Source organism: Beta vulgaris, chromosome 5 (genome assembly GCF_026745355.1).
Source record: "Beta vulgaris subsp. vulgaris cultivar EL10 chromosome 5, EL10.2, whole genome shotgun sequence".
Taxonomy (NCBI): Eukaryota; Viridiplantae; Streptophyta; class Magnoliopsida; order Caryophyllales; family Amaranthaceae; genus Beta; species Beta vulgaris.
This window is the reverse complement of record NC_079206.1, coordinates 9421262-9439347: the sequence shown is the minus strand read 5'-3', so window position 1 is coordinate 9439347 and position 18086 is coordinate 9421262. Positions and strand designations below refer to the sequence as shown.

At 35.1% G+C, this 18086-nt stretch overlaps 1 protein-coding gene across 1 annotated transcript; it reads left to right on the top strand.

The window, feature by feature from the left end:
- The first annotated feature begins 11217 nt into the window (after positions 1-11217).
- Positions 11218-14941, top strand: LOC104892623 (cytochrome P450 78A3). Its single transcript, XM_010678604.4, has 2 exons — positions 11218-12456; positions 14137-14941. Exons 1-2 carry the CDS (start codon positions 11437-11439, stop codon positions 14743-14745), a joined length of 1629 nt encoding a protein of 542 aa, XP_010676906.1. The 5' UTR covers positions 11218-11436; the 3' UTR covers positions 14746-14941.
- The last annotated feature ends 3145 nt before the right edge of the window (positions 14942-18086 follow it).

The following is an 18086-nucleotide window of genomic DNA, read 5'->3' as shown; positions in this document are numbered from 1 at the left end:
GGAGGCGTGTGGAATAAATGACGGCGGCAGAAGAGTGGGCAAGGGTTGGCGCAGCGGAATAGGAATCGCAACCCTAATCTGATACCATGAAAGAATTATATTCCTTGCCTATTAACTTTACAAGAGAGGCATATATACAGTAGGTTACAACAACCATGCGTGAGTCATGCATGAGTTTAGGAAACAGAAAGATATTTTCCTAACTAAGCAATCTTTACATAACAACTCACTAAATTAAATATTATCATATTTAATTTACATAACTAACATTTACAAGTTTAAAAGAGGTTTGTTACTCTAACATTAATTGGCAATGGATACAGTAGCTCCTCGAACTTTTTCATGATATCTGAGATTTTTCCTAGAGTACTATCATTAAGAGCTACTTGATTTGAGACTATTATAAGCTTTTTACACTTAACAACAAAAATGATTACACTAGTGGGCACTCTAATTTACCTATTATTGATTGGCTTTGGGATATAGGCAATCTCACAAGGTTTATATGTCCACTGGTCAATTGAAGATTATGTACAAGACAACGATAACATACACATATCTTAAAGTTGTAAAAGAATACCAGCTCGAATAGGATGGAAAAATGACTAACATATAGTTGGTCAAACGGTTGACCTAAGGGTTGTAACTTCCTAGAATTTTATTTCAATACCAAGGAACTTTCAGTAGGAATTGTATATAGTTTGGTTAAGTTTTGGAGGTAGAAATTCTCATGAAAAGTCTCACTTACCTTTAGAGAACTAGGTTATGTCAATATATGTTTCTATCTAAGAAATAGATGATCAACGATTGTCAATATGTGTTTCTATCTCTGTCCCAAAAGAAAGTGTTTTTATCAACCAAACAACTATACATATTCACAAAATTTTTCACTCGACATGCTTCTTAATGTCAACCAAACAATTACAAAAATTAGTACAATTAGTAATTTACTCTGTTTATTGTTAAATACTGCTTTTTGATATAAGGCATGCAAGAAATTTGAAGTCGAACTTTGACTATTAATTATTGTCATTTCATGTGGCTGAAATTTATAAGAAAATAACAGTATTATACTACATTCTTGAAGACATATCTAAATGTACAATGTTTATTTGTTATATTGCCCTTGTTCAACATGAGAAACGGAGGAAGTATATAGTTAAATTCTCTTCCAATAAAACTCTATGTGTAAACTCGTCAGATATGCTAACAGTGCAAAAAACTAAAGAGGGAAAGGGTCGAGATGAAACTTAAGCAGCTAAGCTCGAACTAACTAGTCCTGGATACTCACACTAACTTGTACTCCCTAGTTAGTGCCCTGAGGCCTCAATATTATATGCATGATAATGAAATGCAAAATATTCCCAACCTTTGAAACGAAAGGGTAAAGCGAAATTGACCATAGGTTGGCCGGGCTGGGGAAATGGGCGATGAAGACTAATCAAAAAGGTTATGTCACCTTCTGTGTTAATGGTGGCTTTAGCGATATTGTCAAGCCGTGCGAGGCCATTATCATTTATCGTTTGACATTCAATTCTATAGCTTTAGTTTCCGCTTCAACCTCATCTGAACTAATACTCTTGAGTCTTCGTCTCCTCCGACCCATAATATGATGCTTATATTTCATAATTTCAGTGAACCTGTTGTTATTAAAAAGTTTGATAATTATTGAAGTTACTTCCTCCGGCTTTTAGTTGTTCCCTTTGACTTTTGACATTCATCAGATTCACTTTGACCATCAATTGTCATTTATACATAATGGAAAACATAGGATCCGATTCTTTTCAACTTATCTTTATTTAGCTGAACTTATGTTAACTTACTTGTTCTTATTTGAATTTATCTTAACTTATTTTGTAAGCTTATCGAACATTTTTCTTGCTGAATTGTGCGTATTAGACCTTATTAATTGTTATTATACCTTATTTGAACTTAAAGGTACCTTTTTTTTCTTATAAGGACTGAAAATAAGGTGAATACAAAGGACTCATAATCATGTTATATCTTATTGGATCCAATCTTCTTGATATATCTTTTCAAAATATACTATTTTCGTTCCTATTTACTCTTCCTACTTTGACTTTTTTCTCTCTTGAATAAAATGTAAAAAGGAACAATAAATAGGAACCAAGAAAAAGTAGTATTTATAATTTTTAAAATTACAAAAATAAAGATATTATTGAAGGTCAACTTATTACGGTTGGCATATCCATGCCGAGTCAAAATAAAACAACTATAAAAAAACAGATAAAGTATATTTCAATATAACTTAGACATTGATCAAACACATCTCAACCTTTTAAAAGGATCACAAATTCTTGGGTATAACTACAGTTACACCATAACTTATGGTGTAACAATAAAAAAAACACGACTCTATTGTAAAAAAAAATCAAATGAGCCGAGATAAACAGTAAAGTGACATTAAATATCATGTCATTATTTGTATAGTTCATGTTATTTTTATTAGATTTCATGTCATTATGTATGTGTGAGATTTTGTTATACAATAAATTATGGTGTAACATTTACACCTAAGACAAACTCTAAAAAGAATTATTCATAACATTGTAGAATTAGTCGGTAATCTCGTTCTTGTTCTTTTTCATGTTTAAAGAGATGGTGAAGTAATTACCTAAGTCTAGCCAAGCTTAATTTACTTTTAAGGAAGTTAGTGTTCCAATTCAAAAACATTGCTAAGAATGATTGATGTTATCAACCAAATCATTTATATCTTGGTTTTGAATTAAGTTTACCCGTTAAATTGTGTTTTCATCAACAAATTTTCTTATAAAATGCAACTAGTTATTAGGCCCGGGCTATGCCCCGGGTAAGAAAATTTTCATTTATTAATATTGTACTTTGATATAATAGCACTAAGTACTACTTGGTTTAGTGGTTAAAACTTTAGTGCATGAACTTGAGGTCACGGGATCAAAACCTATACTATGCAATTTCTAATTTTTTTATTGTACATGGATTACATGATCTAAAACTCCCTAGGGAGAGCGCCACGTGGCACCGTTCCTGGTTTACGCACGCCTTTTAATATATTAGTATAGATGCACCACATACTTGGGGAAAAAAGGTCAAGGGTTATGGTCAAAATAGCCCAAAGTGCTACGTTTTTGGCCCGTAGCCCTTGACGTAGCAGCCCTTGGGCAAAAAACCGCAACATTACCAATCTAGAAGGGCTGCGATTTTGGGCCTAAATCATGGCCTTTTTTTTACAAATTAAGGGTTGCGGTTTTGATGAAAATTGTAGCCCTTGTGACATTTTTTTTTTTTTTGCATTTTTAGTCCTAAATGATCTCTAGACAGTTACATACATACATACATACATACATACATACATGCATGCATACATACATACATGCATGCATACATACGTACGTACGTACACACGTATGTACATACGTATGTACGTACGTACGTAGTTACCTATAATGCACACACCTACGTACGTACACACATACGTACATATGTGTATATATATAGTCTCTCTTCATCCTCCATTCGAAAAACCAAATCATTTCTATCCTTCCAGATTTTAAAATAGATGAATGGAAAGCAAATACTCCACAAGACACCCCTATAGACATTTTTCGACTTGATATTTTCCTTTTACCACTCATTTGATCTTCTCTAACAACGGTGACAGAGGAGTGAAGGCCGAAACAGGTTGCACACATAACATGAACAATTAAATATGGCATGGAAATCATGTTCTTCCTCTTTATGACACCTAGGGAACAGAGGAGACGAGATAATGGTGCGTCGGTATAAATGAGAGCAAGAGGGGATTCGTCCTAATGACAAAAGACATAGGAATAATTTAATTCTGGGAAGAGTAGGGCATTTCCAGATCATGATAAACTTCCTATCCGAAGTTTTGATGACTGGAGCACGGGAGGCCTCATAGGGGTGAGCAAGTGAGAAACCCTTATGGGCGAGAAAATTTGAGATGAACTGCACAATATGATGAACTAGGCCCGGGGGGGGGGGGGTTACTAATTGTATCAACCATCCATGCGTGGTGGTAGGTCGGGGGGGACTACTAATTGTATCAACCATCCATGCATGGTGGTAGGTCCAAGGTTAAGCTTTGGAAATTCCATTGTTCATGAACAACTATATCTTTTACACTTAAGTCATTTTCCATTTGAGTGAGAGGCCCTATAGCATATGATCTAGGTTTTTTACCATCTACCCACTTATCCCACCAAATGATATATTTTTCCATCCCCTATACTCCAAGCGGTATGCTCATTAAGAAGATTCCATCCTGTATCTAAACCCTTCCACAGAGTGGATCCATTTTTTTTGCCTTGGTAACATAGTTTGGATGAATATACTTGAAAATGATACATTTAGAAGCCAAACTATCTTACCTCTAGCTTAACTTCCATGCTAAATTGGATATATATGCCATGTTAAGATGTTTATGATTTCTAATTCCCAAGCCTCCTAACGACTTAAGGAAGGAGATCCTTTCTTTAGACACTAAGCAAAGTTTCCTTTTGTCATCCGAACTTCCCCACAAGAAATCTCTACAAATTTTATCTAGCTTAGCATGAAAGGAGGCAGGCAGGTATGTTGCTTGCATATAGTACTCTGATATCATATTCAGGATGGAGGAGATTAGACACAAGTGCGCCGCTTTTGACAGAAACTTAGTTTTCCATGAAGCCATACATCCTTTTATTTTGTCAATGATAAAATGGATCTCACTTTTTGAGGCCACTTGTGTAAGAAGGGGAGACCAAGGTACATCCCTAGATTTTTATTTTTATCGATAGAGAGAGTGTCTTGAAAAAGGGTTTTATGCTCTTCAGTTGTGTTAGGGGAGAAAATAAGTTGACTTTTATCCTCATTGATTTTTTGTCTTGTGACCTGGAAAAATCTTTTAAGAATATTCTTCAATGCAAAAGTAGTATTCTCATCCATCCCCCCAAAAAGTAATAGGTCGTCTGCAAACAAAAGGTGAGAAATTGGAACAATCTGCCGACCTACCCAAAATGGAGTCCATTCTTTTTATACACATGCTTGATTAATCTAATTAGACAATACATTAACACGTATCTCTCTATTATATAAGTCAAGGGGAACGTTATGGTGTCCCTCTTTGAAAAGACTTTTTAACCCTTCATTTAATAAAAAATATTACCTATTAAAATTTCGAGATTTTCCTCAATCATAACCCTTTCTAATTTATAATATGTATATCAAAGGAAGTTCAAAGTAGGTAAAAAAACTCATAAAAATATGTGTAGTGAAAGAAAAAGTAAATGATGGAAAACAAATTAACATAACTAAAGTAGTTTTCAAATCAATTACAAAACCAAAGACATAAAATTTTAATTTTATCTAAACGTTGAAATGCAATAACAATACCAATTAACATCCATTAACAAGTAATAAAAATACTAAGAAAATAGCTTCTTCATCAACTGATTTTTATATTTTGTATTTACACCACATGATATTTAATTAGAACTAATGATGATTGTAAATTACATCCTTCAAAATTATATTTAGATGAAATTTAATAATAATCGCCAAAATAATTCACACACGCATCGCATGCAAAGAAGGCTAGTATTAAAAAGGTACGGGGACATAGAGTCCCCTTGTCTTAGACCTCAAGAATGCGCGAAAGGGTAAGATCTTTTCCTATTAATGAGAATAGAGGAGGAAGCATGGGAAATGCAATCCATAATGAGATTTATGGACAAGGTGTCCAGCTTTAAGTCAATTAGGTACTCTCTCATGAAACTCCATTCATACGGTCATCATAAGCTTTTTCTAGGTCAACCTTTAGCGCAAACCACCCAAATTTCCCCTTTTTCTTGTTCATAGAGTATAGTACCTCAATAGCAACAACAAGATTCACATCCGACCCTCTCCCTTTGGTGAAACTATTTTGATTTGGGGATATCCACGTAGCAATGAGATGTTTCATTCTATTCACCAAGATTTTAGTCACAAGTTTATAAGAAGTGTTATAGAGGCTTATCGGCCGTCAACAATTTGAGGGGAGGGGACTATCTTGGGATAAGGCAAATTAGGGCTTGGATCAAGTTATTAGGGATGTGTTCCTTTATTCTAAACCAAGACTACTGGATATTCTTACAAGTACTTGTTCCGACAATGTTTTGGTTGGAAGCCATCAAGTAACGAAAATTCCTAATTGCAAAACTATGTCTTTTTGTAAGTTTATGAGAAATTGAAAACATAAAATAATAGACTTTTTGAACAACTGTAAAATACGAAGTAAAAGCAAGATACCAGTTTTTCCATCCCATTGAATTTTGAAGATTATAATTTGGGTAACAAATGGGATTCAAATGAGATAAAAATAGAAAAGAGAGATTAAATAGCTGATAATCTGGAAAGCCCCCGGTGATAAGCCGGAGGAAAGTGAGGATGACATCAAGTCATCATGCCCCTTACGCCTTGGGAGACACACATGCTACAATGGCCGGGACGAAGGGTTGCCCGCGAGGGTGAGCCAACCCCAAAAACCCGTCCTCAGTTCGGATTGCAGGCTGCAACTCGCCTGCAAGAGATTTGTTGAAAATTTTATGGGGACTGACAAGATTGTAATATGGATAGAGGTAGAGTGAAAGAGGCAACAGAGGAACCGGTTTGATACTCCGCATTACTGCAAGCAAGCGTTTTTTTTGTTATTTTAAAATTTGTAAAAAAAAAACTTTTGAAAGTTCAATTTTGCGAGAAAAAACCTTAAAGCATTCTTTGCGAAAAAAAACTTCAAACTTAATTTCTCTTGTAAGATGAAACCTATTTCCTTTTCCCAGTGTGGTTTTTGAGATGCATATGGGTGGTGCTGTAGTTATAGAAGTAGAGGGTTAAAGAAAGATGGAAGGATTAGCTTCGGAATTGAAAAAAAACACATCAGAAAATGGGAATAGGTGTCTTCTTGCAAGAAAAATTAAGTTTGTGGTTTCTTTCTACAAATCATGCTTTATAAGGCTTTTTTTCGCAAAATTGAACCTTTTAAAGGTTATTTTTGAAATTTTTTCCTTTTTTTATAAAAGGTTGGTGAATAAAATTATGGGCTCTGGGAGGGTTCCCTGGTCCAGGGTCGACCCTGGATGGAGTAGAATATATATTTTGGTTTTCTTACCAATTTGTAAAAAAAAAAAACCTTTTGAAAGTTCATTTTTGCGAGAAAAAACCTTTTAAAGCATTCTTTGCGAAAAAATTACAAACTTAATTTCTCTTGAAAGATGAAACCTATTCCCTTTTTCCATTGTGATTTTTGAGATGCATAGGGGTGGTGCTGTAGTTATGGAAATAGAGGGTTAAAGAAAGATAGAAGGATTAGCTTCGAAATTGAGAAAAAGCACATCGAAAAATGAGAATAGGTGTCTTCTTGCAAGAAAAATTAAGTTTGTGGTTTCTTTTTGCAAATAAGGCTTTATAAGGCTTTTTTCGCAAAATTGAACCTTTTAATTTAAAGGTTTTTTTTTCAAAAATTTTCCTTTTTTTATAAAAGGTTTGTGAATAAAATTACGGGTTCTGGGAGGGTTCCCTGGTCCAGGGCCGACCCTGGATGGAGTAGCATATATTTTGGTTTTCTTACCACTTTCTAATACTTTCTCCATTTTAAAATAAGTGAAACTTTTTTCTCAAAAGCTCTCACATAATACAGAGATATGTTTCACTTTTTTCATAATGAAGGATATATACAACACAATCAACTACGATGAAATTTGCTTTATTCAAGCTTTACTTACTATATTATACCTCTAGATTACTACCTTATATTTTATGGATGTAAATCATAGGATAAAATAAGTAAATAAAGTGAACTTATATTAATTGTTGCATACAAAAAGCTGTCGAAAGTTCAACAATGCTCAAAGTAAGAAATATCCCTTATCCCACATGGAAGAAATATCAAGTATCTCTTTTGTTTATATGGGAAAGTACATTAGAACATCTTGTTTGATAATGGGCTAAAAGGATTGGTAACCACACACGCTCACGCGTCGGTGGGGATCGTGGCGAGCGTGGGCGGCGGTGGTCCTTTTAGGATCCCACTCAGTTTTGACTTACCGCTAATTGCAATAATCTCGTCGTGTCGTTATTAGCGTGATTCTTAGCCGTTTCATACGAGATTTCTCCCTTGATTACTTTCCTTATTTTTAGCCTCTCCATTTTTTCATTAATTTGTTCATCTTATATAATACGGTTCTTCCCTTCAGTTAACATGCACAGAAAAACCTAAACACACTCTCAAAACCTTTTCTCTCTGACACTGGGTAATGTTCTGATCTCTAACTGTGGCTTGTGAGTGCACACAATCTATGGTGTTGTGCTAATCCTAGAGGGCTATCGCGGTAATTCTACTTGCCACTAATTGCAAGAATCTCGTCGTGTCATTATTAGCGTGATTCTTAGCCGTTCTATACGAGATTTCTCCCTTAATTACTTCCCTTATTTTTAGCCTCTCCATTTTTTCATTAATTTGTTCATCTTATATAATATGGTTCTTCCCTTCAGTTAACATGCACAGAAAAACCTAAACACACTCTCAAAACCAAATGTTCTGATCTCTAACTGTGGCTTGTGAGTGCACACAATCTACGGTGTTGTGCTAATCCTAGAGGGCTATCGCGGTAATTCTACTTGCCACTAATTGCAAGAATCTCGTCGTGTCATTATTAGCGTGATTCTTAGCCGTTCCATACGAGATTTCTCCCTTAATTACTTCCCTTATTTTTAGCCTCTCCATTTTTTCATTAATTTGTTCATCTTATATAATACGGTTCTTCCCTTCAGTTAACATGCACAGAAAAACCTAAACACACTCTCAAAACCAAATGTTCTGATCTCTAACTATGGCTTGTGAGTGCACACAATCTACGGTGTTGTGCTAATCCTAGAGGGCTATCGCGGTAATTCTACTTGCCACTAATTGCAAGAATCTCGTCGTGTCGTTATTAGCGTGATTCTTAGCCGTTCCATACGAGATTTCTCCCTTGATTACTTCCCTTATTTTAGCCTCTCCATATTTTCATTAATTTCTTCATCTTATATAATCCGGTTCTTCCGATCTCTTCAGTTAACACGCATAGAAAACCCTAAACACACTCTCAAAACCTTTTCTCTCTGACCGGGCAATGTTCTGATCTCTAACTGTGGCTTGTGAGTGCACACGATCTATGGTGTTGTGCTAATCCGAGAGGCCTATCGCGGTGATTTTACTTGCACCGGGGTCTAGCGCGAAATCGTCTTTTAAGACAGTGACTCTCCCACATCGCAACGATCTTATTTACATCATCCTTATTCGCGGCAAAAGGTTCTATATCTTCCAGGTCAAGGTAAGCCTCATCTTGTGATTTCATCTCAGAAATGTTAGCATAGGAAAAAAAATGGTCTACCTGGTAATTGGTTGTAATTGGTGATAATAAAATGGAAATGAATTTATATGTAAATTTGTGAAGAAAACCATTGTTCATTTAATCATTTGCATGGTAGCTAATTCATCCTAAAGTTTCTATTTTTCTTCTTAAATTTTCATTCACATCCAATACCACCTTGTAGGTGGTAATTAATGAGTTGTAATGAAAAATGCTTCCCCTTGAAGAAAAAACACAAGCTTAGGAATGAGATTCTTCCTCGCGGAGAAAAAACACAAACTTGTGGGTCGAAATTGCCTCCCCATGGAGATTTAAAGGTACTTTCCTTGTAACATTATACTGAAAATTTATTCCCATTACCACTTTTTATTAACGACTATCAATTAAACGTGTCATAATATAAGACTTACTCCCTTCGTTCCAATTTATTTGCTACATTTATCACAAAGACCAAGGAGGAAGTGAGGACCATTGCCATAACAAGAATTAACAAAAAAGCAAATAGGTAAATTGTGGGACCTATGTACTATATATGGAAATATTTACAAAAACCAAGGAGGGAGTGATGGCAAATTTGTAAATAAAGTGTGGGACCTATGTACTATATATGAAAATATTTGAAAATGTAGCAAATAAATTGGGACACTGTTAGGAGTATTGGGCTATAACCCATTAGGTTAAGTTGTGTTAGGTTAAATTTATGCTATGTTTCTCTATATAAAGGGTTGTAATCTTTATGATATAAAACAAGCAATAATAACAAATCATATATTTCTCTCCCTTCTCTCTCTAATTTAACATGGTATCAAGAGCCAGTTAGATCTTGAAATCATCTACAAACCTTTCTTCCCTGCCGGTGGGTTTAAATTTTTAACCCACCGGTGGAAAAATCTTTCCCGAAAAAAAAAAAAAAAATTTACGGAAGCTTGGGTTAGATGCTTAGATTTCAACAGCAAGGTACCCATGGTGATGCATAATCATATTGCATCATATGGTGAATTACGAAGTCATGATGGTGATGCTTTTTGCTCATGTGAGACTTAATTTTTTTTTAATGGTTTAAGGTTTATTGTTTGGTTTTCCTTCAAATTTGTTTCAAAACAGACTAGTTTCTTCAAAATATCGATGATGTTCATTCCATCGAAATATTTGTTCTTTTGTTTCTGTGATGATGATCATTCCATCACAATTTTCACAAAAATTGGTTCTTTGGTCTCAATTTCAGATCTGTTTCAAAACAGATTGTGAGACATGTTTTGGCTCTCTGTGTGTCGTGAAACACGATTTATGGGTTCTCCTTGTACCTTGAGACAAGGTTTTTACATTGAAGATTTGAGAATTTGAAGAATTTGAGTTTTTTTTTCCTAATAATTGTGATTGTCCAATCGTAACGTTCGTGTTACTGCCGTTACGATTGCGGGAGGGGGTGAGGAGTATTGGGCCATAGCCCATTAGGTTAAGTTGTGTTAGGTTAAATTTATGCTATGTTTCTCTATATAAAGGGTTGTAATCTTTATGATATAAAACAAGCAATAATAACAAATCATATATTTCTCTCCCTTCTCTCTCTAATTTAACAGACACACCTAAATGATAAAATGTAGCAAATAAATTGGGACGGAGGGAGTATATGTAAAGGAGGAACCACATTCCATGCCTAACCATATACAAATATAAGACTTAAACCTTGATCATTTCTATACTTATAATTATCAAACTAGAAATAGTAAAACCTTAGACCTTACCATTTTCACTATTTAATAAAAGGATAGTTGCATTTCTTTATCTTCACAAACTAAAAAATCACAAGTGTATAGTGCAACAGTTTAGAGCTTTCCTCTCGATTTCATGAGATGTTGGGATAGATTCTCTTTCTCCTTACCTTAGCTTATCAAAAGAAAATAAAAATTATAAAATCATCAAATAACATAATATTTCCATGTTCATGTAATCATGTTCCTAGTAATCACTCCCTCTATATATACCCACCTTCTAACATCTGAATTAAGCCATAAATAGAAACCCCCAAAAAAACACTCCAAAACCAATGGAAACCCAAAGTGAGAGCTTATGGTTATTAGCCCTCATTTCCAAATGCACCTCTTTATCTCCACAACCCATTCTTTTCCTTTCCTTCCTCCTATTTTTATCTTGGTTAGCCCTGGCCTTGCTCTACTGGGTCGAACCCGGTGGTCCGGCTTGGGGAAAATTCCGCCACAAACTCAGCCCACCAACAACCTCGGCTCGACCACCGGGACCTCGGGGTTATCCCCTCATAGGAAGCATGAACTTAATGATGGGCTTGTCACATCATAAACTGACAGCCATGGCTAACCTCCTAGGAGCTAGGCGGCTCATGGCCTTCAGCCTAGGAGACACTCGTGTTGTGATCACATGCAATCACGAAGTTGCAAAGGACATCCTCTGCAGTTCGGTGTTTGCTGATCGTCCTATCAAGGAATCTGCTTACAACTTGATGTTCAACCGTGCGATGGGGTTCGCCCCATACGGCGTTTACTGGAGAACGCTACGTAGGATTGCAGCCACCCATATGTTCTGTCCTAAACAGATCAGTTTTGGACAAAGACAAAGAGCTGAAATAGCCTCTCAAATGGTGGAAATTATTAATAACAACAATAACAATAATAATGGTGAATGTACGACATCACCGTTTTGTGTCAGGGAAATGCTGAAACTAGCATCCCTGACTAACATGATGGAGTCCGTGTTCGGGAGGCGGTACGACTTGGTGACCGCCTCCCTGAATCAGGAAGCCATACAGCTAAGTCAACTCGTACAAGAAGGATACGAGTTGCTAGGGAAGCTTAATTGGTCGGATTATTTTCCTTTGTTTGGTTCCTTAGATCTTCAAGGGATCCGAGAAAGATGCTCGGGGCTCGTTCCTCGGGTTAATCGGTTTGTTAATGGGATTATTTCCGAGCACCAAGTTAGGAAGCATAAGCAAGTGTTTGGTGACTCCGATGATGATCAAGATCTTGTAGATGTTCTACTGTCCCTTGATGGACCTGATAAGTTGTCAGATGGTGATATGGTAGCTGTTCTTTGGGTAAGTCATAAGTGTATATATATATATACTTCTCTAGACTTAATCAACTGAAGAAATGGTTTCTAGCTCTTCTCATTTTGGGGGCCAAATAACCAAGCTTGTTTGGTGGAGGTGGTGGGGAACTCACCTTGTGACTTCCAAGTTACAAATTCGAACCTTACTACCTACTTATGCTTAGGAGTAGGAATTCCCTTCTATCCCTCCCTACTCTCAAGCGTTGACCTGTGTAGCTGGACTAATTGACCTGAGCAAGGTGCTGACGTAGGGTCCTTCTTCTTACTCGGGTCCCCAGTAGGGGCAAAAAAAAATATTTTGGGGGCCAAATTAGCTAAATTGGTATTATAAATAGGTATACTAGTTAAGTAGCACGGATAAAAATATATAGGAATATTAATTTGACAGAATATTACAAAAACAAGTTCAGTCACGTATTATTATTTATTAGTAGTTGATTTCTTAAAAGTTGAGAAAAAAAAGGTTAATTTTTTAGTAAAGAAAAGCAGAGATGAAAATCTTACTTAAAAAAGAGTAAGTTACAATTAAAATTTCAACATGTAAACTTTTACCTAAAGGAAAGAATTTTCTTTTACATCTAGTTTTGTTAAGAAGGTGTTCAGGGGCTTTTCAACATAGCTACAGAGTACGAGTACATTAGATACCCTAATCCCTAGATCCTAAGCATACTTGATTATGAATCGAAGTAATCATGACAACTAAATCTTTAATTTCTATCATTTTATTAACTTATGCAATTGGAGTGAGGGTCAGTGACCACCTTTTTAAATACTTTTTTCCTAAAAAAAAAAACATTAAGTTATTAAATTAAAGCAAGAATAAGATGGGCTACCAAAGAGTAAATAATCATGATCGAAAAATAATGCAAGTAGTTCTCATAGTTACAAGATGCTAAATAAAAACTTTTGGTGGGGGAGGATGAGGTTGGTTGGTGCGGGAACATCAAAAGTGGGTCTCATCGACCGAAAAAAGTAATGTTTATTGTCAATTGGTAGCCTTATTTTTTTCCCTAATAGGGTTAAATTAATAGCGTTACTATCTATTAAAATAATTTTTAAATATCATTTCTTGTCTAAATATTTACTATACTTGGACTTCTATATTATTTATATATTAGCACTGATTCTAATTTTTTTGCAAATATATAAACTATTAGAATATGTCTTGGTGTAACGTGTTACACAATAACTTATCGTGTTATAACAAAACCTCACATATACATAATGTCATAGACTTCAACAAAAATCACATGGACTATATAAATAATGACATGAATTCATGTCCTTTTGCTATTTATTTTATGTCATTTGAGTTTTTTGCAAAAGAAACCGTGATTTTTTGCGTTTTGACACCATAATGTATGATGTAACGGCTACACCCAATAATTTATGGAAAACGTTATTATCATGTAAAAATTGTTGGATCGATATTAATGCACAATTGAAAAGCTATCAACAATTCAACATTTTATAACATTTACAAATAAGAAGCAAATAGTATTAATGTTTAAAGTCTTGCAAGTATTAGATATGTTTTTATTGAATATATTTACCCTAGTATTTATAATTATTTATAGTAGTATGTGATAATAAGATGAAAGACAAAAGAACCTTCAATAATTTAAATTATTTTCCGTTCAACTTATAATTCAAATATGAATGACAGGAGATGATATTCAGAGGAACTGATACAGTGGCAGTGTTAATAGAGTGGATATTAGCAAGGATGGTACTTCATCCTGACATCCAATCAAAGGTCCAAGATGAGCTAGACAGGGTAGTAGGCAAATCAAGACCGTTGATAGAAGCCGATATCCCTTCATTGGGCTACTTACAGGCTATGATCAAAGAAGTTCTCAGATTACACCCACCAGGCCCACTTCTGTCATGGGCCCGTCTGGCAATAAATGATACAACCCTTGATGGGTATCACATTCCAGCAGGAACAACTGCCATGGTGAACATGTGGGCTATAGCCCGGGACCCCCAAATATGGGCTGACCCGCTTAGGTTTTACCCTGAAAGATTTGTGGATAATGTAGACTTTTCGGTGATGGGTTCGGATCTTAGGTTGGCACCTTTCGGGTCGGGTAGGCGATCATGCCCCGGTAAGGCACTCGGGTTGACAACTGTTACTTATTGGGTGGGGACTTTACTGCATGAATTTGTGTGGACACAATGTCATCACAATTCTGTAACTCTCAATGAAGTCATGAAATTGTCATGTGAAATGGCAAATCCTTTAACTGTTAAAGTCTATTCTAGGCTTAGGTGATGTAATATCAAACATTAGTGTTTTAGTTGGTTTGGCTGATATATATATTGTACAAAAATTTAGTGTAACAAAGCCTAGCTACTAGTAGTACATGGAGCAATGATATTCCCATATTCGATATGGGCCAATATCATGGCATTTATGTAAAATCTATGATAAAAGTAATACTAAAAAATTATAAATTTTTTGTTTTTCATTTTTTTTGGACTTGTTAGTTGAAATCTTATATCATATCTTAACAATATCTTATCATATCTGAGCAACATCTCATCATATCAAGTAAATGGTACGTATGGAAAAAGTGGCTCCATACCGAATATGAGAGTATACTTTCTCGTAGTACTTGTGTGTTAATACATTCCTCGACTCCTTGACTAATTGGAAGGAGTTAGCGTCATAAGTGAACAAGAAATAAAATAGTTTGTCTCTTATTTAAATCAGAGTTCAAGGTGGAAAGAAATCAAAGAAAGTCATTGAAAATGGCTGAAGGTTGAAGGTAGTGGAGGTTCGTGGAGATCAGGGAAGAGGGAGAAAGAACAGAGAGGGGAAAAGTTGTTATTTTGTTATTAGTTGAATAGTTCAAATATTACAATCTAGTGTTTATTACTTATTTTACTTATTAATACATATATACACCATTAAGCTATCCTTAATGTGTTTCTAACAAACTTGCATGTAATAAAACTTGTAACAAGCTAAGCCTAACTAACTTTTATATTCAAACATTGTTATTTATTTCAACTCATAAAACCTTTACTATAAAAAATAAAGTATATTGGAGAATACTCCAGCTCAGCTCAGCTCAGCAACTCCAGCTCAGCAGTTCTCAACTCTCAGTAGCTCAACTCCAGCTCAGCAACAGTTTATATTTATTTCTCTTTTTCTATTTAAGTTAGTTACAGTTAGTTAGTTTGTTACATGGTTGTTATAACCATCTTGGTGAGTCCTTTGTAGTAGTATATATAAACTACAATCATTTCATTTCTCTTCTGTAATTCTGTACAAAAGTTTAGAGAGAGATAATAAAATTCCCTGAAGTATTCTCTCCTATTTTCTCTGGATTGCTGTAGATTACAACAATCAACATGGTATCAGAGCTAACTAAAGCTCACTAAAAACTACTTCTGCGCAAAATTAAGAAACGATTCTGGAAATTCTGGAAATTCTGGAAAAATACTTTCAGGTTTTATAATCAGAAACTCTTGATCTTCATTTCTTGATTCTTAGTTGCTTATTTTGCAAATCTCTTGAACTGAAATTTTTGTGCTAATTGAAATCCTTACCTGAAATCACTGAAACTGATTGATGTGATTTTTTCTTCTCAATAATTTTTTAGAATTCTGTTTCTAATCAATCTGATTTCATTCATTAATCTGACATTCTTCAAGTTTTGTGAATTACTTGAACTCTGAGAATTCCATTATCTGATTTTCATTCTGATTCACCTGACATTTATCAACTGAGATAAGTAATAGTTCTATTCAAAATGCCTCAAACAAACAATGATTCAGAAAATACTCTTCCACCTAATCAAAATCCTTCTAGTGTTTACTATATACATCCTTCCGATTCAAACTTAGCTCAAATCGTTTCTGTCAAATTCAATAGTGATGGATATAATGATTGGCGAAGATCAATGATGATAACTTTGCCTGCTAAGAACAAACTGCAGTTTGTTGATGGCAGTCTAACAATTCCTAGTGAAACCTCTGCTGAATTTGCTCCTTGGAAGAGATGCAATGACTTGGTTATTTCTTGGTTACTAACTAACCTAGACCAAACTATCAAGAAGAGTGTTCTATTTTTTAGTACTGCTGCAGAGATATGGAAAGATCTCCAAGATCGCTTTGGTTACTCATCTATGGCACAAGTTTATTCACTTGAGCAGAAACTATCTGAGATGCATCAAGGAAGTGCTAGTGTATCTGAGTTTTACACTCAAATGAAAACTGTATGGGATGAATTACATGATGCAAATCCTCTACCCTACTGTACCTGTAACAAATGCACCTGCAATGTCACTAAGAGGATTCATACCAGGGATCAAGTACACAAACTCATTCAATTCATGATGAAGTTGAATGATATGTTCTCCACTGTTAGAGTCAATGTTCTCATGACACAACCTTTGCCTAAAGTATCACAAGCCTATAGAATCTTTGCTCAAGAAGAGAGGCACAAAGAGATTATTAGCTTTGCTAATTCTGAACCAATAGCTTTTGCAGCTGACAGATCCAAAAATTACAGACCACAACCACAATCATACTATTCTAACAGTTCAAACAACTCTTATCCTCAGAAGTTTTATCCTCAGAAGAATGTTACTGGCAAAAAAAGGCTTGCTTCTAGTTATTATTGCACACACTGCAAAATCCCTGGTCATAGTCTTGAAAGATGCTTCAAGATCAATGGTTTTCCACCTGGTTTTAAAGGTTTTAAAGACAACAAGAAAGTAGCTGCAGCTACTTCTTCAGTTCACTCTGATGGTCAAGAATTCAAGCAAGACACTATTACTGTGGAGCAATACCATCATTTGCTGTCTCTTATTCAAAACCAAACATCTACACAAGCTTCCAATGAAGAGCCTACTGCATCTACTACTAGCCATGCTCTAGTTTCAGGTACTTGTTGTTTAATTTCTTCTCTTAATGATCAATGGTTGATTGATAGTGGAGCTTCAGACCACATATGTTCTAAACTCTCTTGGTTTAGCACTTACAAAGAACTTTCTCAAAGAAACACTATCACAGTCCCTGATGGAAGAAAAGTACCAGTTACTCATACTGGTACAGTTTATCTTACAACCAATTTGGTGCTCCACAATGTTCTTTATGTTCCTGATTTCTCTTTTAACCTTATTTCTGTACCTCAACTTTGGAGAGATTTAAACTGTACTATCAGATTTACTCATAATCAGTGTTTCATTCAGGATCATTGCCAGACAGGGCAATCCATGCTTCTTGGTAAATTGCAAGGAGGTCTCTATCAAGTTCATATTCAAGATTCATGTTCTGATGTTGCTGAATCTATTACTACTACTCATTTCTTATCTGCTATTGATCAAGCTAAGTTGTGGCATCTTAGGCTTGGTCACTTACCTTTTACAAAAATAAAACACTTGTTACCTGCTTGTGATGTAAGTAAATGCTTACATGATGTAATATGTCAAGTGTGTCCAGCAGCTAAGCTTTCTAGGAAGTCTTTTCCTCATAGTAGTATCAAAACCACTAAGCCTTTTGAACTTTTACATATAGACCTATGGGGTCCTTATAGAGTCAAAACTCATTCAGGCTGTACTCAGTTTATGACTATAGTAGATGATTATACTCGACATACTTGGA

Bases quoted from the DNA above. Each gene is read 5' to 3' on its own strand.
- LOC104892623 (XM_010678604.4), top strand. From the start codon at position 11,437: ATGGAAACCCAAAGTGAGAGCTTATGGTTATTAGCCCTCATTTCCAAA. The intron at 12,457-14,136 runs GTAAGTCATAAG...TATGAATGACAG, and splicing joins ATATGGTAGCTGTTCTTTGG to GAGATGATATTCAGAGGAAC.